The 20,843-nt window shown below is 46.6% G+C and overlaps 1 protein-coding gene across 1 annotated transcript in view; it reads right to left on the reverse strand.

Annotated features, from left to right (window-relative positions):
• Positions 1-3,638: 3,638 nt before the first annotated feature.
• The window catches only part of LOC139702966 (kinesin-like protein KIF19), a 30,656-nt gene continuing 13,451 nt past the window's right edge, over positions 3,639-20,843 (reverse strand). The window contains exons 9-15 of the mRNA XM_071605756.1: positions 20,429-20,551; positions 17,177-17,333; positions 13,111-13,288; positions 11,650-11,830; positions 8,532-8,802; positions 6,202-6,323; positions 3,639-3,677 (exon numbers count right to left, since the gene is read on the reverse strand). Coding sequence (XP_071461857.1) covers positions 3,663-3,677; positions 6,202-6,323; positions 8,532-8,802; positions 11,650-11,830; positions 13,111-13,288; positions 17,177-17,333; positions 20,429-20,551 — 1,047 coding nt within the window. The 3' untranslated portion in view covers positions 3,639-3,662. The remainder of the gene's footprint in view (positions 3,678-6,201; positions 6,324-8,531; positions 8,803-11,649; positions 11,831-13,110; positions 13,289-17,176; positions 17,334-20,428; positions 20,552-20,843) is intronic.

The raw sequence follows: 20,843 nt of genomic DNA on the forward strand, positions 1-20,843 counted from the left end.
GTTAAGGCTCTCTAGAGGAGGGCATCCTGGATTCAGGATGGGCTGTAATCCAGGGACTGCAGTCCTTACAGGAAGGGAAAGGCAGAGCCACAGGAAGACGTTGGGGAGATGGGGCTGTGTGGCTGCAGCCAGGAACCACCAGGAGCCACCAGGCAGGAAGGCTCCTCCTCCGGGGCCTGGGCGGGAGCACGGCCTACCAGACACTTACCTTGGACTCTCAGCCTTCGGAACTCGAGAGGATGTAGCCCTGTGTTTGATGCTGGACCTGAAGCAGCCTCAGGACACTGTCACAGGCTAACCTCTAGTGTTGTGCAGGCTACCATCCTGATGGTTGCAGGAGGATGGATGGCCCTCCCTCTGGATGCCCCACCCATTCGCCCCTGGCCCTGTGCAGCTCTGGTTGAGAGTGTGAGGGTGTGCTGGGGAGTGAGGAGCCTCTGCACAGTCCAGGCCCCACTGAGCACCGCACACCGACCTCATGGATGGGAGGAGTCAGCAGCACTCGGAGGGACGGCGGAGGGAGGAGACAGTCTTGCTTTCCTGGCTTTTTCAATGGCGTGGCTTTTGATGACTTGTTACCATCACTGTGGATGAAGTGGAGGCACAAGTAGGACCATTGTGCCCTCTGATACATCCAGGGACCAGCCTGAGCCTGAGCCTCGGCTTCTTCTCTGGCCGCAAGGCTGTGGCCCACACATGGGGGCAGAGTGGTGGTGTCATGCACCAGGGCACAGTGGTGGCTGTGGCCAGGCTTCTGTGGTAGGAGCCAAGCTGAGCTCATTCACCTGACATTATGCACTGGTCACCTACTGTAGCCATGCCTATCCCTAGGACCAGGCGCGCACCGTCCTTGGCAGACTAGGCCCTGTCCCACACTCCGTCCAAGAACACACCACCCAATGGGCAAGCGGTTAAGACAATAAAAAAGTGAGCAGAAGACCCACCCACCTCAGGACAGGTGAGGCACAGTGAAGATATCTGCCCGCTGGGCCCCTCTTGATCCTGCACAGACCTTCATAGACCACTCCCTTGTCGCTAATGACAGGGAGGTCTTGGTCACTCTGATAAGCTGGCTCCTGGTAGGCCTGGCTACCAAACTTGTGGCCAGAAAGTTTGGGACTTTGGGCCAGTGGACTTCCAGTGAGGGGAGAAGGTTAGAGATTGATTTTAGTCACTTAGCCAAGGAGCTAGCGACCACACCCACAAATGAACCCCGGGGCTCTGAGGTTCCGGGTGGCTTCCTGGTGTGAAAGGTGAGGTTCAGGGCTGGCAGGGCCTGACTTCCAACACAGCTGGCATTCCAGCTGCACACTCACTCCTGTGCACATTGGGCACTTCACTGTGCTCCTGTGCACAGCTCGGAGGGAGCTCAGCCCAGACTCACCACAGTCCTGGCTGCTCCCAGGTCTGGCTCTGGGGAAGGGAGGGGAAGCCCCTCCTCTCGCTCCTCTGAGCTGTTCTCAGAGCTTATTCAATGGGCCAAGGACCAAGTTCATGCCAGGTGTGGGCTAAGGACAGGAAGACAGCAGGACACAGGGGAGTAGAGAGGTGTGTAGCCTGGACCGGGACCCAGGGCACTGTGTTTGCATACACATACATACACATGTGCACACGAACCCAATGCACCTTCATGACACAGATACAGGCACATGTGTGCACACGTGACACACATTGGGGATAAAAAAAATGACACTTTATGTGGAGGCCTCTGAGGCCTTCCCGTCTTCTGCCACCATTCTTTCCTCAAGGCAAGCCATAGAAACCAGAATTCCTCTTCTCCAAGATGGGTCCCCAAACCAGCCATGAAACATAAGAATGCTACTCTAACTCCCCTACCCCCAACACTCCCGCAATAAAGAAATTCTTCTGACCTGCCTGGCTTAACTGCAGATCATCAGGCCCTTATTACAGAAGGAATGCTGCAGAGTGGCCCGAAGAGCCTGCACAGACAGGCCTGGCTGGGCCACCCCCAAGTTCACTACCATCAACTCACACACTTCTTTTCCAATCATGTTTCTACATGGCTGTCCCTGCCTCTTCAGACCTGAGCATAAAAATGGGGAGTTCACCCTGGGTCTTTGGGTCTTCATTCTGAAGCCTCCAGTATTACATAAGACTATGATCAAGTAAATTTGTTATGCTGGCTGGGCACAGTGGCACACACCTATAATCCCAGTGATGTGGGAGGCTTAGGCAGGAGAATTGTAAGTTCAGGCCAGTCTGGGTGACTTAAAATTTTGAAAGGGATGGAGAGGGGATTAAATTATGCTGTGTGCTTGTACAAATAAGTAAAAATGAATCCCAATATTATATATAATTATAATGCATCAATAAAAATTACCATTAAAAAATAAGGGGCTGGGGTTGTGGCTCAGTGGCAGAGTTCTTGCCTTGCATGTGTGAGGCACTGGGTTTGATCCTCAGCAACACATAATAATACATAAATAAAGATATTGTGTCCATCTACAACTAAAAAAAAAAAGAATAAAAAATTTAATTTAAAAAAAGTACTGAAAAGTATTGCTCAATGGTAGAGCACTTGCTTGAGGCTTTAGGTTCAGTCTCCAATACCACTAAATAAATAAATAAATAATTTGGTTATGCTTGTCTCCTGTTAACCTGCTTTTGTTATAGAGTGTCAGCCATGATCATCAAGATGGGAAAGAGAGGGATTGTCCTCTTACTGTTCCCCCAAACATGCACACATCACCTACAGACACACATGTGCCCATGTACACAGGCACACTAACATTTGCACACAAACACATGTGTGTGCTCACATGGATGAATGTGTGTGTACACTTGTGTGCATATGAAGCTTGTGAACTCAAACAACTTCATGCACTCACAAATGCACAAACGTGCACATGCAGAGCGCACACTGCCACACCAACATGCTTGCATATGCCCATATACTGAAGGAACCAGGCCACCTCTGCCTGGAGCCCTGGGATTTTCACTGCCCAAAGGTGACAAAGGTAGACCTGGGCTTTCTATTGAAACTTCACGGCCTCCTGGTTTGAATAAACCAGCTGCAGAGGCGTTTGGGGTAAAATTTGGAGAAATCTGACAACAGGCAAGATATAAAATGATGTTCAAAAGCATCACTAATTTTGTTGAGAATAATTATTTACATTGTGGTTTTAGAGGGAACTGTACATTACTGTATCTAGGGGTAAAGTGTCCTGATGTTTTTATTTATTTTATTTAAATGTTTAACCTCATAGTTACGCCATTCAGTGGTCATCTCCTAGGGCAATTTGTTATTCTTACAAGGATCTCTCAAGCAACAGAAGTTGGACACTCCAGGAAAGAGGAAGCACTGGCTCTGAGATCAGCCTCAGGCCACCTGCCAAACAAGAGCCTGGGATTCATGGCCTTGGTCTCCACCAGGCTGGATCTCACCTACCTGTCTCTCTCCAGTGGCATTGAGGGCAGCTCAACTTGGGGGCCCCGCGGGAAGTCTTTCCTGTCCTCAGGCTGGTCTCGGCTGGGCTCCTCCGGCATGGGTGAGATATGCAGAATGGAACCATCCTGGGACCAGACAGTTGCTAAGTGAGGTCGGCGGGGATGTGAGAAAGCCATGTTATCAAGCAGAGGGTTTCTGAGGGACATGGGAAGGTCCATGTCCTCCCTGCCATTGCCATGCAGTGGGAGGCCAGTCATCTGCACAAAACCTGCAAATGGGTATTTATAGCAACTCTTTTCATAATTGCCAAAATTTAAAAGCGACCAAGATGTCCCTCAGCAGGCAAATGGAAAAACAAACTTTGGAACAGCCAGATGATTGATGGATAGTTACTTAACACTTAACATGGTCAGTGGACTCCTTAACTCCTGCCCCCACCAAGGAGATCTCCCATGTCAAATCCCCAGGGACCATCCCACCACTTCGACCCTGAGCAACAGTGGTATGCAAGGAGACACCTATGTGAGAAACCCTAAAAGTCTATAGGCCTGCAAAAAGTTAAACAGACTTATTATGTGACCTGGAAATTCCAGTTCTGGGTCTATACCCAAAAGAATTGAAAGCAGGGACTCAAAAGAGACTTTGCTGCTGTGGCATTCTTGCCAAAATGCATCATCATGAGAATTAGCTCAATCAATCTACTCATGGAAAGACACCAGGCCAACACAGAACAGGGACATTCTACAAAGTAATGGAGGAACAGTCTTCAAGTGTCAGACCTGGGAGAAGGAGAAAGACTAAGGAGCCATCCCAGACTGAGGGAGACTAGGGAGACATGACTGCTAAAGGAAAAATGGATCCTGAGTTGGGTTACAGACCAGAAAAGGACATGAGTGTAGAAAAGCAATGCAGAAGATGCTCCTGTCACCCCACCACTTAGGAGACAACAGGGGCTTAGGCAGGACACAAACAAGAGGAGCTCATGGTCCTTACTAAGGAATGCAAAATTCTATGGCCACTCTGGAGGACAGTTTATCACTTTCTTTTTTTGTTTTTGTAGTACTGAAAGTTAAACCCAGGGCATTCCACTTGCAAAGCAAGTCCTCTGCCACTGAGCTACATCCCCAGCCCAGTTTGTCAGCTTCTTACAGAAGTAAACTTACTCTTGCCACATGGTCCAGCAATCATGCTACTTGGGATTTACCCAAAGGCATTAGAAACTTACATCTGCACAAAACCTGCACATGGATATTTATAGCAACTCTTTTCATAATTGCCAAAATTTAAAAGCAACCAAGATGTCCCTCAGCAGGCAAATGGAAAAACAAACTTTGGAACAGCCAGATGATTGATGGATAGTTACTTAACACTTAAAAAAAGTGATCAAAGCATGAAAACACATGGAGGAAACATTAAATCCCTGTTACTAAGTAAAAGCATTCACTCTGAAAAATCTGTTGTATGACTCCAACCATATAGTTTTGGAAAAGGCAAAAAGTCAGAGGCAAACAACCAAAACATTGGTGGTTGCCAGGATCTGGTGGGGAGGGAAGGATGAGCAAGGGAGCATAGACGATGCTCATGGCAGGGAGACTGCTGGACGACAATACCATGGCAGGCACTTGCCTTCTAAGTGTCCAAACCTACAGCATGACACTACAAATGAATTCTACAGTAAACTATGCCTCTGGTGATAATAATGTGTTGGCATGTCCACTAATTGTAGCAATGGACCACTGTGGTGCTGTGTGGGATATGGGTAATGGAGGTTCGTGTAGGGGTGGGGGAGATGGGAACTCTGTGCTTTCTGTTCCACTTTGCTATGAACCCAAAACTTCTCTAAAAGAGAAAGTTTATTAAAAACAAAAGACAAAAACCAAAGTGAGACAGATGTCTGGAAAGGATGGGGAAGCAGGGCAGAGTAGAGGCTTTTCTCAAACAGGAAGCAGATATGCAAGAGGTAACTGAGCCCACAGACCCAGAAGAGCAGCCCAGCACCCTGACTCATCCTGCTCTCCATTGGAAAACACAGACAGTGTACTGCCAGAGCCTGAGCAGGGGAAGGGGGTGGGGTAGGGAGTGCTTTAGCTGAGCCTTCCTCATGCCATGCATCGCCCACCCCGGCTAAGGTCTAGAAGTTTCTTCTTTCTTTCCTCTGGAGAGTTAAGTCCAGGGTCTATGGTCTGGGGACATCAGGCCTCCTTTATGGCATGCGAAGATCAGGTATGACAGCATTCATGCTCAATAGCCAATGCAGAGGCTACCTCGAAGCCCTCTCCCCTGCAAGCTCACCAAGCCCATCCTGACAAGACACCCAGAGCAAAGAAAGACCTAACTCTTGAGATCTCGCCACGGGTCCCAGAGGACACTTCTCTAGGTCATCAAGGCAATAAGGCCCTCTGCTCAAGGAAACTCAGGAATCCCTGTTGGGCTTTGCCACTGGCAGAAATGCTGGTAATAGCTAAGGATTAGAGAGGTCCTAGGAGACAGAACAGAGTGGCCTGGTCCTGTGAGTGGACCTCCTCCACTATCTCTGGCCAAGCCATGTCCATCAGAGCCCAGGGAGGGCTGGCCTCATCCTGAAACCTGCCTGAATCCCCAGCCTGTGGCTCGGCCTGTCCTCCACCCTATTGCTCTGGCACTAGGCAGTTGGTCTACTGGTGTTTCCAAATTTTCTCTTCTGTTTCATAGGGCCTGGCACAAACAGGCCCCAGTGCCACGGATGGGAGAGGCTGACTATGGCCTGAGCCTGGGGCGGGGGTGGTGGGGGATGACTGGCAAGCAGGACTCACCTGGAGGGAGCCAGACATCACTGAGTGCAGCAGCAGCAGGCGGTCTAGTGTGCCCTCGCTCCGCTCCTGGGAGTACAGCCGGTACTGCTTGTCCAGAGACTCCGGAACCTGGATACCACTGTCTGAGGGAGCCAGGAAAGCAGGATTAGAATGAGGAAGAACAACCCCTAGAACCAGGCAAAATGTCCACTACTTGTTACAAGACAGTATTGTGTACCGGAAATTTGAAGGCAAACACTCCAATCTGATAGAAGAGGCTTTTCTGTTACATTGTCTTTGCTTCTGTCTACTTAAAAAAAAAAAAAAATTGTTCTTGTCTTTGCAGTGCTGGATATTGAACCCAGGATCTTACGTGTAGAGGAAGTGCTCCACCACTGAGCTACACCACCAATACAAGTTTAAAATTTTTCTATTATGTTCATATATTGCCTTTCAGTCATAAAATAGTGTTATTAACAATTCTTAAAAATACTTTTAGTTGTAGATGGACAGAGTACCTTTATTTTGGTGTATTAACTTTTATGTGATGCTGAGACTCGAATGTGCTAGGCAAACGCTCTACCACTGAGCCACAACCCCAGCCCTGTTATTAACAATTCTAAAGTACAAATAAAACTTAAGTTAAAAATTAAAGGACCTGGGGCTAGGGATGTGGCTCAGTGGTAGATTGCTTGCCTAGCCTGTGTGAGGCACCAGGTTCGATTCTCAGCATCACATAAAAATGAATAAATAAAAAAAGTATTGTGTCCATCTACAACTAAAAAAAGAATTTAAAAAAAAAGTTAAAGGGCCAGGGCTTGGAATTTAGTTCAGTTGGTAGAGTGCTTGCTTTGCAAACACAAGGCCTTGGGTTTAATCCCCAGCACCACAAAAAAGAAAAAAAAAAAAAAAGTTAAAAGACCACTCTTAGGGATCTACCCAAAAGAATTAAAAACATGTCTCAAAGAAAAACTCAAACACAAATTTTATTCACAATAGCCAAAAGACAGACCCAAACCCATTTCCCATAAACAGATGAATGGTGAACATAATGGTTAATCCACACATGGAATATGACTCAGTCATAAAAAGATTATGATGTTCAGGGTGCAGCAGTGCATGCCTGTGACCCCAGCTACATAGGAGGCTAAAGCAGGAGGATCTCAAGTTCAAGGCCAGTCTGGGAAGTTTTATGAGACCCTATCTCACAATTTAAAAGAGAAAGTAAAAAGAGCAGTGGGGGCTGGAGTTATGACTCGGTGGTAGAGCATTTACCTAGAGTGTGTGAGGCACTGGATTCGATTCTTAGCACTACATTAAGTAAATAAATGAATAAAATAAAAATATTGTGTCCAACTACAACTAAAAAAAAAAAAAAGAGCAGGGGGTGTAGCTCAGTGGTAGAATGCCACTGGGTTCAGTCTCCAGTATCATGAAGAAAAACGAAGTTAAAGTAGGAAATTGCCAGGTGTGGTGTTGAACACCTGTAATTCCAGTGACATTGGAGGCTTGGGCAGGAAGATTGCAAGTTAAAGTCAGTCTGGGTAACTTAGCAAGACCGTGCCTCAAAAAAAAAAAAAAAAGTGTTGGGGATGTAACTCAGTGGTAGAGTGCTTGCCTAACAGGCACAAGGCCGTGGGTACCATCCCTAGCACTGCAAAAAAAAAAAAAAAAAAAAAAAAAAAAAAAAAAAAGAAGAAGAAAAAAAAGTACGGTTATAGCTCTGACAAAATTAATTTCACTGCTTCTAGGCAAGGTGTTGAGTTATAGGGGACTTGCTATCTTTTCCAGAACATTCATTAATGCTGTTATAATTCATGCCTTTTTCTCATAATAAAGAAAATCATGTAATATCTCCCCAAAGGAAAACTATTATGCAATTTAGTGAGTGTTGACTGCAGGGACAAGATGACTATGGTATCTGCACACACTCAGGATGCTACACACTTGCACAAACATGTGAACAAGAGGAGACACAGGGGTGGGTATCAGAATACAAGATGAAGAAACATCTCAATTGGATGGTTAAGAAAGTGCAGGCATTTCTACAGATAAGGCGGTTCATTGTCCCCTTAAAGGGCAGTTTCAATAAAAAAGAAGTCAATGAAAAAGAAGGTAAGGGTGTGTGACATGCTCATGTGGGTGTAAAACCCCCATCCAAACGCTATCTCTTTGCACAGACCTCTAGAGAGCACACGCAGGGAGTTGGCAGTGGCCAGGCTCCCAGAGGGGAAGGGAGGAGCTGCCTGCTGTCTCTGCTCTGCTGCCACTGGGGACTGCTGGGGTTTGTGAAGGCAGGCATGGTTCCAGAAAACAACCATGATGAATAGCGCGTCCCAGAGGTGGCCTACCCTGCATCAGCTGCCGCTGCTCCTGGATGACCTGCTCACAGAGCAGCCGGTGCTGGTGGTAGCGCTGGATCATAAAGTCCTTCTGGCACAGCAAGTTCTTCCAGTACAGGCTGTTGGCCTGCAGCTCCGTGTTCTCCACCTCTAGCTCGTGGGCCCTGCCCAGCAGCCTCAGCACCTCCCGCTGGTCCTCACTGGTGACTTGCTCAGGCAGCAGCTTCTCCATCTGTGAGGCTTTCTGCTTGGCATGGGCCAGGCGTTGCTCCAGCCCGGCCTGAGGAAGACACTGAGGACTCAGGGAGGACATGGGACCCTGCCAGCCATGGCCGCTCATTCCTATGTGCCAAGGTCTACTGATCACGCTCAGGAGACACACAGTGGTAGGCTCTAGGATGTGCCACTGTCCCCTAGACTTTCTGTCCTCCACTTTCTGCATTCTGACACTTTGACACCTGGGGCCTCACTGATCCTGGAGTGGCAGCCCCTCTCAGCCTCGCCAACTTCTGGACAAGGCAAATGACTCATCCATGAGTTCTCTCTGTGGGACTCTCACACCCTGGTTTACATTCCACCTACCCTAATCTCCCCAGAGCTCGTACTAGACAACTAGGACAGCCCCTAGGCCCAAATTTTCTAGCCAGTCAATCCTAAACCTTACTAGCCTTCCTTGACTGTTTCTTCCTGCAGAAACCACAGTGAAGGCCCTGGTCATGTTGCTTTTCCTGCCTCTTAACCCACCCTGGTGCCCCCCATGTGGCCCTGCATGGCACAGCAAGCCCCTCTTCTTGGGAACCACGAGTAGCAAACTTTTTAATGGCCGTCATCTCTTGATCCGTCAGCCCCACTGAACCTCAAGTTTTCTATTGACACGTTGTGTTTTAGCTATAGCACCAGGGCTCACCACTCACCATGAGCCCAAGTGTTGCCATGGGAAACAGAGAATCCCACTTTCACGCTGTGGAGCAGCCCCTACTTCTGTCGTATGATGGATGGTCCACAGCCAAGGTTCTGGGTCTCCCAAACCAAGCAGCACATGAGAGGAAGCAGGAAGGGCTGAGGCCTGGCTCCTCCACTATACGCCCACAGACTGCTGTCCCCCTTGTAGGAAATGGGCTGGAAGCCCTGTCAGAGTTCTCCAGAGAAACTGAACCCACAGAAGCCCCATACAGATATAGACATATGTTGTGTACATGTCTATGCACATGTGTGTATATATACTAAAGTCAACTGAGTGCATATGCTAACCAGGCCTACAAAATACCTTCAGAGCAACACCCAGTGTTTGATGGCATCACTGCATCCTGTAGCCTGAGGGTAACCATCATACCTCACAATTCCATCCAGGTAATAACCATCAAAGTAACCATCATACCTCACAATTCCATCCAGGCCCCCAGAGAGTAACATGTGGGCCAAGCCACCTGGTGAGCCCAGAATCAAGGTCCCCAGGAATGGGTCAGATGACAGTTTCCAAAGCACTGAGGAGCTGCATCTGGCCACCTGCTTAATTGGGATCAACAGGGGACCACATTGGAGGAGTTGGCCCAGCTCCCCAGCTGCTCTCCTCCTACTGGGCATTACTCTTTTCCTGAAGACCTCCCTGACTCCCAGGCTACACTAACAGTCCCTCCCCTCCCTCACTTGCCCCTGTTCCTGCATTGTTGCTGTGCTGCTGTACTGAACTGCCATGCTGTCTCTTCCCACTAGGTGCGAGTACAAATCATAGAATGTGTCTTGTTCATCTTTAGGTCCCTAGGGCCTGTCATTAACGACACTTAAAACATTGATTTGAGTTGATTAACTGTTAACTAAGTAGTCAAGTAACAGACTTATCATTTACAGACTCCATTGCATATCAATATTCATGCTTGTTCTTGAAGCCATGCTTTCTTGTTGATGCATATTAGTGGCTCAGGCAGAAACCATTTTTCTTATTTTTTAGAAGTTGGAGGAAATCCAACTTTGAATTTTGAAGTGAAATTGCACGATCCCCATGCTGCAGTCAGATGTGGTAGTATCAAGTTCTTGGTTTGGTTCATAGCTTCTAAGTGAAATAAATCCTACCTGCTCGTAACAACATGATGTCATCAGACACTTTTTGCACTGCCTGAGAAGATACCTGCAAGCATTTACTAACGAGCTGCAACAGTACATGCTTCTGAGGAATCTCCAATATGCACCAGTTCAGCAATTTTCCTGAAGTGAGACTATTAGATAACCAGCTATTATATAAACAGCTCAAACGTGAAAAGACTTCCATCTCCGGAGAGGAACTTGAATGTGGCTTCCTTCTGATGGTGCCCCTGGTCCTTGCATGATATGCCCAAGACCAGAATCAGGGGAGGAATGAGCCAGATGCCCATGGAATCACTCTGCAAACTACAAAGTGTTCGCTCTGCATGGAGGTTATTGCAAAGGGAATGAGCGAGCTTTGCCATTCCAGGGTGTCCAGAGAAGGCGAGGCGGGCAGAGTCTCAGTGGAGCAGACTCTGCCACTCCTGCCCCACTTTCACACACACAGGCTTCCTGCCCTGAGCTCCCCCTTCACTTCCTGGGGCAGCAAAACTCCTCAGGAGGGGGCAAAGGCATTGGGTCAGACCAGGTCAGGTCCCAGCTCTGCTCCTTCAGTTTACTCAATACATCTTTTTCTCTCCTGCTGTACCACTGAGCAACATCCCTAGTCACTTCTATTTTTATTTATTTTTATTTTTTTAAAGAGAGAATTTTAATATTTAGTTAGTTAGTTAGTTATTGGCAGACACAACATCTTTGTTTGTATGTGGTGCTGAGGATCGAACCCGGGCCGCACGCATGCCAGTCGAGCGCTACCGCTTGAGCCACATCCCCAGCCCCTCTATTTTTATTTTGATATAGGGTTTCACTAAGTTGCTAGCCTCAAACTTTCAATCCTCCTGCCTCAGCCTCCCAAATTGCTGAGAGTACAGGTGTGCGCCACCATGCCTGACTTAATTTATATCTGCACCTCAGTTTCTCATCTCTAAAATGATTGTGATTGACTTTATTCCATGGGATGAGCTCATGTTCACAAAGAGCCCACCCATCCATTGGTTCATAAGCACCATCCCCGTTTCCATGAAAATGCTGCGTCTCTCTCCCTCACCTTGAGGGCCGCAGTTTTCCGCTGCTCAGCTAAAAGCAGGGCGACTTCCTCTCTGGCCAGAACCACTTCATGCGGCTCCACAGACTCGCCCTCATCCACATCAGCATCTGCAGGCTCCTCATCCTTCTCTGGGTCACCCTTGTCCTTGTGCACGTGGTGGTGGGTCTTCTCCCGTTCCCAGCTGTAGCATGGCAGAGGGGACAGAGTGCAAGCCAGGGAGTCCTGGTGCCTCATGTCCCAGAGCCTTTCTTGGCCCCAGCTGGCTACCTCACAGGTGTGGACATGAAAATGGAGCAGAATTGGATCTTCTGTATGATCTTTTCTCTACATATGATTCCCTCCCTGCTTGCCCAGGACTCCCTACAGCCACCTTGACTTTAAATGTGCCCCTGCTGAGCCTCAGTTTCCTCACTATAAAGCTGTATAAGGGGGCTAGGGTTGTAGCTCAAAAGTAGAATTCTTGCCTAGCATGTGAGAGGCCCTGAATTCAATTCTCAGCACCACATATAAATGAATAAATAAAATAAAGATCCATCAGCAACTAAAAAAAAAAAATTTAAAAGCTGGATGATGACAGCCTGCAGGTTCTGGGGCTCTGTGATGATAACTGTGACAACTCAGGGCTCTGTGCAAGGTGCCACATTAAATCTAAACAGGAGGATCCCATGGAAACTATGCAAGAAAGAGGGATAAAGGGAGTCAGGGCAGAAGATATCTGGCCAGAGAGGGACAAGACTGTGAGCACGTTTTTAAAATCTAGAATTCCTCTAATATAAGTCTTGTACTGTTTGTGTCATTGAAAAAAAGAAAAGAAAAGAAACAGAAAGGAAGGAGAATAAATACGGGTAGAACTGGAAGTAGAGGGTAAAGGAAAGAAATGAGTTTAAATCCCAGGGCTGTTTTAAATGACCCATAGTGGGTAGCTGTGTGTCCTAGTTTGTCCAGGGCAGTTGAGGGGATACCTCTTGTTCCAGTGTAATGGTAAATAGTGCCCCTTTTGCCCCCAAATTGTGTCCTAGGTTAGATGATGGATGTCATGGTCAGTCTCTAATGTGGTCACTCTCCCCTCAGCAGGGATGGACAGGGAGCAAGCGTGCAATGGGAGAAAGAGCTGAGGCCCAGGAGAAGTGACACCATCTGCAAGCTGATAGCTCTCTAGGACTCTTCCAAAATTGGTGTTGATCCTTGCCAACCCTCAGGGATGACCCTGAATCACAGCTTATGAGAGAACAAAGGGGTCTGGAAGTTTCTCCTACCTGGCTCTGCTTAGCCACTGGAGCAGAAGAGTAGGGGGTGAATGGGCAAAGGAGACTGACCTTGGCTGATATCCTTCTGGGGCAACACAGGCAGGAGAGGATGTATGGGGCTCCCACCAGTGGTCCCCACTACCTCAGGCGGGGACCCCTGCCCAGGAAAGACAGTGCAGGGTGTGTAGGATACACAGCAGGCAGCCACACTCACTCTGCGATGGTCAGCAGGTGGCGAGACATGTCCATGTGCAGCTCAATGTTGGTGTTTTCCAGCTCCACCAGGCTGCGCCACATCTCCATCTGCTCCTTGAAGGCCCCGATGAGTTGTGCCCGGATCTTATTCATCTGCAGGCGGCTGTCCTCCTCTGTATCATGGGGGGTGATTGTGACTGCAGGCAGGAAGGGGGATGGCTGTACCAGGAGCAGTTTGGCTGAGCCAGGGTTGAACCCCATGCTCACCCACCATGGAGGGGAGTGATACAAGTGTGGATGAATGGAAGATGGCTGGCTGGGTGGGTGGACGGATGGTTGCCTGGATGAATACACATGTGTGTGGGTAGAAAGATGAGTAGGGCCTGGGCACAGTGGGCACCACCTGTAATACCAGTAATTTGGGAGGCTGAGATAGGAGGATTACAGATTGGAAGTCAGCTTGGACAACTTTGTGAGGCCCTACGCAACTTAGCAAAATTCTGTCTCCAAATAAAAAAATAAAAAGGGCTGGGGATGTGACTCAGTGGTTAAATCCCCAGTATTCCCTGCAGGGAGTGGGCAAGGAGGAAGGAGGAGAGGAAGGAGGAGAAAAAGGAGGAGAAGGAGGAGAAGGACTGGTAAGTAGGAGGGTGCATGGATGTGTAGATGGATGGATGGTTATTCTGATAGATAAATGGATAGATGACTTAGAAGGATTAAAACCCTCTCTTTATCTGGTTTCTGGTCAAGTGTTTGGCATTTGAGTCTCAGTAATTCAAAGAGGGGCAAGGTTGGGCTAGCCATTCTAGTCTAGACCTTATTTTCTCAGCAAAACCCTGCCAGATCCTTACTCTGCATCTGCCCCTTGCTCTGATAACACCCTGGCTTCTCCATCACAGTCCTCTACATGTCTGTAATTAGGTGGTATTTTGTAATAAATACTTCATATCTGTTTTCCTTCTAGACTGTGAGCTCCACAGAGCAGGAGGAAACTTATGCTTTCTGTTTCAGTGATAGATTCTTACCTAATAGTTAACTAGTAATTAATCTTTGGCTTTTTGTTTTTGTTTTTGTTTTCTCACGTTGCTGGAGATTGAACCCAAGTCCTCATTCAGGCCCTGTGGTCTTCCCACAGGGTAGCTGTGCCCCAGTAGGTAGCTGCACTCTAATTTATGTAATTTGTTGCCTGTCCCCATGACCTAAATATCAAGGAGTCTGAATTAATGAAATAAATCGTGATGTGTCCAGAGGAGTCATTACAACCATACCAGCAAGATTTGGGAGCACGGTACCCCAGATAATGCTCATGAAGTAATGTTCCAGAGTCCACACATCAGTGCCCCACAGCACAGCAGGACCTAAGGGGAACTTGTCATGACCTCAGGTCAGCAAGAGACCACCTTAGACCAACTCTAATAAATAAGAGCCAGCAGAGAAATTATCATGGTGTGACTCTCTGTCGACCACTGGCCCCAGAGCCCAAGCTTCTTGATAATTATCTAGCTTAGTGAATTCTCTGCAACATCACACTTCCTATTCTACTCACCCCCAAGTCCCTCTGGCCCTCAAAGTCTCACTGGCCCAGGGAATTTAGCCTGTCGTCAATTGCAGCATCCCTTCTTTGAGTTCCCTTCACCAGCTCTGCTGCTTCATCAGAATTCTCACCTTTCCAGAACAGATCCTCTGTTCTCAGGGTAGCTATGACCCACAAGCCCCAGAGTGCCCATCTCAGAGCTGGAATGAGCAAGCTGGGATGCCGCCTATGGAATGTGGTATTATGAAGGGTGGGGTGGGATATCATGCAGACAGATGACCCCCAGCTATGTGGCTGGGGAAGAAGCATGTAAAGAAAAGTAGCTACTAGCAGGGCTTGGTGGCACACAACTGTAGTTCCAGCAACTTGGAGGCTGAGGCAGGAAGGTAACTTGGGCCCTAGGGTTCAAGACTAGCCTGGACAACACAGCCAGATCCCATCTCAAAGGAAAAAACTTTAAAAATATACAGGAGAATTGTGTAGGTTGTATGCTAATATTATGCCATCTTACACAAAGGACGGAACATCTGAGGACTTGTATATTTAGGGGGACTGGAACCGATTCTCCTCAAATACAGAGCAATGATTGTATTCACATGAGCAATATGAGAACATATTTTTATTGTTAAAATTTCAAATAATACATCAAGAGTCAAAAGACCCTCTTGATCATCTGATCACCTTCTCTTTCAGACCAGTCCCCTCCTCACCAATAACCATGGTTATCATGGTTTCAGGTCTTTCCTCTGCAAGGTTGTGACATGGGCGTGTCTATGAAGTTAAATGTGGTTTTGTGTTTGGCTTTGGGTGTTCATTTATAGCATCAGACGGTGGCCCTATTCCTTCCCGTGCTTCTCCCCAGCTATGTGTCTGGGGGCTATCTGTCTGCATGATGTTCACCCTATCCTACGAAACAGGCACAGAGCATTCCATAGGAGGCCACCCCAGCATTCTCATTCTAGCCCTGAATGATGGGTATTCTGGGGCTCGCTGGTCACAGCTTCCCTGAGCACAGAGGGCCTGTCCTCTCTGAGAGGCATGAAGGGGCTAACTGCTAGGTTTGTGCTCACCAGGGCTCCCAAAGACACACATTAACACACACTCTTGTGTTAACCCAATCCCATTTTACAATACCAATAACACTGCTTAAGGCTATCTTTCCACACTTGATTTTACATTATTTTATATTATCTATTTAATAAATATTTCAGTTACCTGGCATTTTTTACAAAATATTTTTTGTTGTAGATGGGAAAAATATTTTTATCTTATTTATTTATTTTTAGGTGGTGCTAAAGATTGAACCCAGTGCCTCATACATGGTAGGCAAGTGCTCTACCACTGAGCCACAACCCCAGCCTTAAGACATACCTTCTTAACAGAGCAAAGAATATGTATGTACATGCACATCTACTGAATTTGACTTTAATAGAAGTGTTCTTTTTTTTTTTTTTTTTTTTTGTACTAGGGATTTAATCCAGGGGCACTCAATCACTGAGCTACATTCCCAGCCCTTTTTCTTTATTTTGGATAGGGTCTCACTAATTTGGCCAGAGCCTCACTAAGTTGCTGAGGCTGGCCTCTAACTTGCAATCCTCCTGCTTCAACCTACTGAGTTGCTGGGATTACAGATGTATGCCACTGCACCCATCTTTGATAAAAATATGCTTGAGTGTTCTTAACTTGCTGACAAGTTTTGTCATTTTTTTTTAATTTTTTAGGTGTAGAGGGACATAATATCTTTATTTTATTTATTTATTTTTATGTGGTGCTGATTGAACCCAGTGTCTCACATGTGCTAGGAAAGTGCTCTACCACTGAGCCACAACCTCAGCCCCAAATTTTGTCATCTTAATGTCAAACTATGTTGTGCTTCCAGACTTAGGAGGAAACTAACTGAATGAAACTGACTTGTGGAGCACAGAGGACAGGGAAAACTGCCTTATAGGCATGGGGTTTCACTTTGGAATGATGGAAGTGCTTTGGAGGTGGAGGCTGCACAAAATTGTGACTGGACTAAAAGCCACTGGATTGTTCACCTTTAAATGGTTGATTTTAAGTGATTCCACCTCAATAACATAATAGGCATCAGAAGCAACCATCAGGGAAGTTAGAAACTTAATGCCTTGACTTTGCAACTTTTTTGTAAATCTAAGAACTATTTCAAAGTAAAATGATTATCTTTTAAAAAGCTGAATTAGAAGTTTAGAAAAATGAAAAGTTGAGAGAACAAAGAGAAAAGGAGAAGAAATGTTAAACAAAGAAAGAAAAACTGAAAAATTAGAGAAAAGCAGAAAATAATCCAATTCTATTTTACAGGAGCAGAAACTGAAGCTGGGGTTATGGGTTCCCAGTTAGGTAGCGTCTGAGTGAGGACAAAAGCCCACAGCAGGGTCACTGAGTCACTCTTTGAATGAAGATGCTCATAGTGAACAAGGTACCACATGCTTAGGCTAGGAGAAGGAATGGGTCTGGTGGTCAGGGATGCTGGCCACGGAACCATGGCGGGGGACAAAGCCACTGAGGCCAGCAGGAGGCACGAGGCCTCCACTCATACTACCTTGTACATCTGGGATGCCAGATTCGCTTTTCTTCTTCTCTTGTTTCTCAATTTTTGATTTAAGGTGTTCAATCTCCCTGCGTAGGTCAGAGATGACATCCGTGTACTGTGCGATGCGGTAGGAGACATTCAATAGGTTGTGCTTGACCTAGTGGAAAGGACATGTGGCCTAGGTCAAAACTGCGTGGGAGATGATGTATAAACATGCTTAATCTCACTCCAATAAGAATGGCAGCCATTATGAAGTCAAACAACAATAAATGCTGGCGAGGATGTGGGGAAAAAGGTACACTCATACACTGCTGGTGGGACTGCAAATTGGTACAGCCAATTTGGAAAGCAGTATGGAGATTCCTTGGACAGCTGGGAATGGAACCACCATTTGACCCAGCTATTCCCCTACTTGGACTATACCCAAAAGACCTAAGAAGAGCATACTACAGGGACACAGCCACATCAATGTTTATAGCAGCACAATTCACAATAGCTAGAATGTGGAACCAACCTGGATGCCCTCCAATAGATGAATGGTTTTTAAAAAATGTGGTATTTATACACAATGGAATATTACTCAGCACTAAAAAATAATAAAATCATGGCATTTGCAGGCAAATGGATGGCATTAGAGCAGATTATGCTAAGCGAAGTTAGCCAATTCCTAAAAAACAAATGCCGAATGTCTTCTCTGATATAAGGGGGGTGACTCAAAATGGGATAGGGAGGAAGAGCATGAGAAGAAGACTACCACTAAATAGGGAAGAGAGGTGGGAGGGAAAAAGAGGGAGAAGGGGAGTTGCACAGAAGATGGGAGGAGAACCTCATTGTTATACAGAATACATATATGATGTTGTAATGAGTAAAAGGAAAAAAAAAGTGTGTCACATTAGAGTGGATAAGAGAAAGGATGGGAGAGGAGGGGAGGAGTGGGGAAGATAGGAAGGGCAGCAGAATAGAATAGACAATATGATTGATGTATGTACATTCCATGTATGTATTATATATCAAAATGCATTCTACTGTCATGTATGACTAAAAATAAATAAATAAATAAAAATTTTAAAAAAAACATGCTTAAGTTGTAATCTTTAAAGTAATATTCTCAGCCTTGAAAAGGAAGGAAATTCTGATCCGTGCTACCATATGGATGAGCCTTGAGGACGTTATGCTCAGCGAAATAAGCCAGTCACAAAAGGACAAATACTATATGATTCCACTTCTCTGAGGTCCCTAGAGCAGTCAAATCCACAGACAGAGAGCAGAATAGCGGGAGCCCAGCTGGGGACGAGTGTCTAGTGGGCAGGGTTCCTGTTTCTGTGATGAAGTTCTTAGCTGCTTGTCTCTTGGGCTCAGCTTTCATGTCACCCCAAAAGATCTCACCTGAAAGCCCTCTTTGTTGAAGTTCCATTAATTCAGTATTCTCTGTTACTTTTGCCATAGCAGCATGTGGGGAGCCACTCTGAATAATTCGTGCCTTCCATCCTGGAGCAGAGAAGCTTTGACTGGTCACTACATCTCGTAGTGACCTGGACATTCCCCTGGTCCAGGAAGGTTGAAGACCCGTCTTCAGATGTAGGTGTGTCGCCCCATGGATTGAGCTACACTCACCTATTCCTGTGTAATACTACCCCTTTGCCCTGTTTAGGACAGACTGTTTCATGGAAACACCCTTTGTGTGTCCCCTTCTCTTGCTCTGCCTTTGGTTGTGGCCTTCCTGAGTGATAGTCAACCTGCTGACAGCAGACATCTCAAAGCTAGACTCAACCCCCTGAAACTTGACCACTTGCTTCATTTACATGGCTTCTCTTCAATAAAAGGGTTCAGCATGAGCTTGCTCTCTCTCTTTTTGTGGACCCTTAAGATCAAAGGAACCGTCACAAGACCCCAAAGAAAAAGGTATCTCTGTCTCCTGTGTGGTTATTTCATGCAGCTCAGTTCACCCGGAGTGACCCTGAGTTTTTGTCACGTTCCACGTGACATGTGCTTCAGTTGTCCAGTCTGTAAAATGGAGATAAAATAGGACACACCTCCTAGGGTTTCTGTGAGAATAGAATAAATTAAACTACAGGGAGAGTTTACAGCCATGCCTGGCACATAGACAGAGGTGCCCATGGCCTAACCCAGAACATGTGAGTATGAACTTATTTGGGAAAATGGTCTTTTAGATATAATTGACCTCAAAATGAGAACATCCTCAATCAGGGTGGATCCTAAATCCAATGCCAATTGTCCTTTTAAAAGAACCAGGTGTGGTAGTTCGTACCTATAATCCCAGCTACTCAGAGGCTGAGGCAGAACAATTGAAGTTTGAGGCCAGCCTGGGCAACTTAACGAGACTCTGTCTCAAAATGAAATAAAAAGGGCTTGAGGTGTAGCTCCATGGTAGAGCACTTTCCTGGCATGTGTAAGACTCTAGTTTTGATCCTCAGTACCACCAAGAAGAGAAAGAGAGGGAAGAGAGAAACAAAGAAAAGAGGGGAGGCCCCGTGAAAATGGAGAGAGATGGGGAGAGGCAATCATAAGCCACAGGACTCCCAGAGCCTCTTGAAGCTGAAGGGGGAGGAGGATCCTCCCGTAGAGCCTTCAGAGGGGCTCAGAAGGAACTGTCCACACCTTCATCTCTGACCTGTGAGAGACGAAGTCACCTAGTTTGTAGTAACTCATTGCTGCAGCCACAGGAAGCATGCAGATGTGGGTAGGTAAAGTCTCTACAAGGGCTGGCTGTTATTTCATCTCTCCACTGCAGAGACAATGGAAGTCGGCACAGAGGTCACTAGCCAGGGACAGCAGTGCAGAAAGAGACCCAAGCCATCTAGCTGCAGGGTCTGTGCATGACAGCCACCCCCAGCAGTGAGCATAAGTGTAAAATGTGGGAATGAATGAGCAAGTGAATGAATGAGTGAGTTAGCAAATGAGTGAGAAAATGGGTGGGTGAGCAAGTAATGAGTGAATGAGTAAATGAACAAGAGAGTGAATGAATCAGTGAGTAAATGGACGAGTGAGTTCAAGAGTAAATGAATGTTCCTATGTACATATATGAACACACAACCAATGTGATTCCACATCATGTACAACCAGAAGAATGGGCAGTTATACTCCATGTATGTATAATATGTCAAAATACATTCTACTGTCATATATAACTAATAAGAACAAATAAAACAACAACCACAAAAAAGGAGTAATGAATGAATGAGCAAGTGAGTGAGAGAGGGAGTGACTGAGTGAGCAAGCCAGGGACCTTACCCGCGTCTTGATGTTCTTTGCCCTGTAGGCATAAAGCAGTGTGGTCCGCGACTCCTCGAAGCTGGTGCTTGCTGGGCTGATGTGGGCAATCATTACTGTGCGGCTGTTTCCTCCCAGGGCATCCTGCTTGGGTGGAAGCCACTGAGTTGGGGTGATGGGAGTCCCGTTCCCCTCTGGCCAGGGCAAAGCCTTCCCCCAGCCACCACCAGACCTGCCTGGACCAAATCCTGAAAAGGGCCAATGATGCTTGGGAATAAGGGGCTAGTGACTGCAGGATGAAGTGGGACCCATTCCAGGCCCACCTTGTCTTTTTTCCGCTCTGATGAGAGCAGATTAGACCAAGAAATGAAATTTATAGGGACATTTATTTACTGCTTTGCCTATGTGTTTATTGGTACCCTGCCTTGCTGTAGAA

Source organism: Marmota flaviventris, chromosome 19, assembly GCF_047511675.1.
Source record: "Marmota flaviventris isolate mMarFla1 chromosome 19, mMarFla1.hap1, whole genome shotgun sequence".
In the NCBI taxonomy this organism is placed as follows: domain Eukaryota; kingdom Metazoa; phylum Chordata; class Mammalia; order Rodentia; family Sciuridae; genus Marmota; species Marmota flaviventris.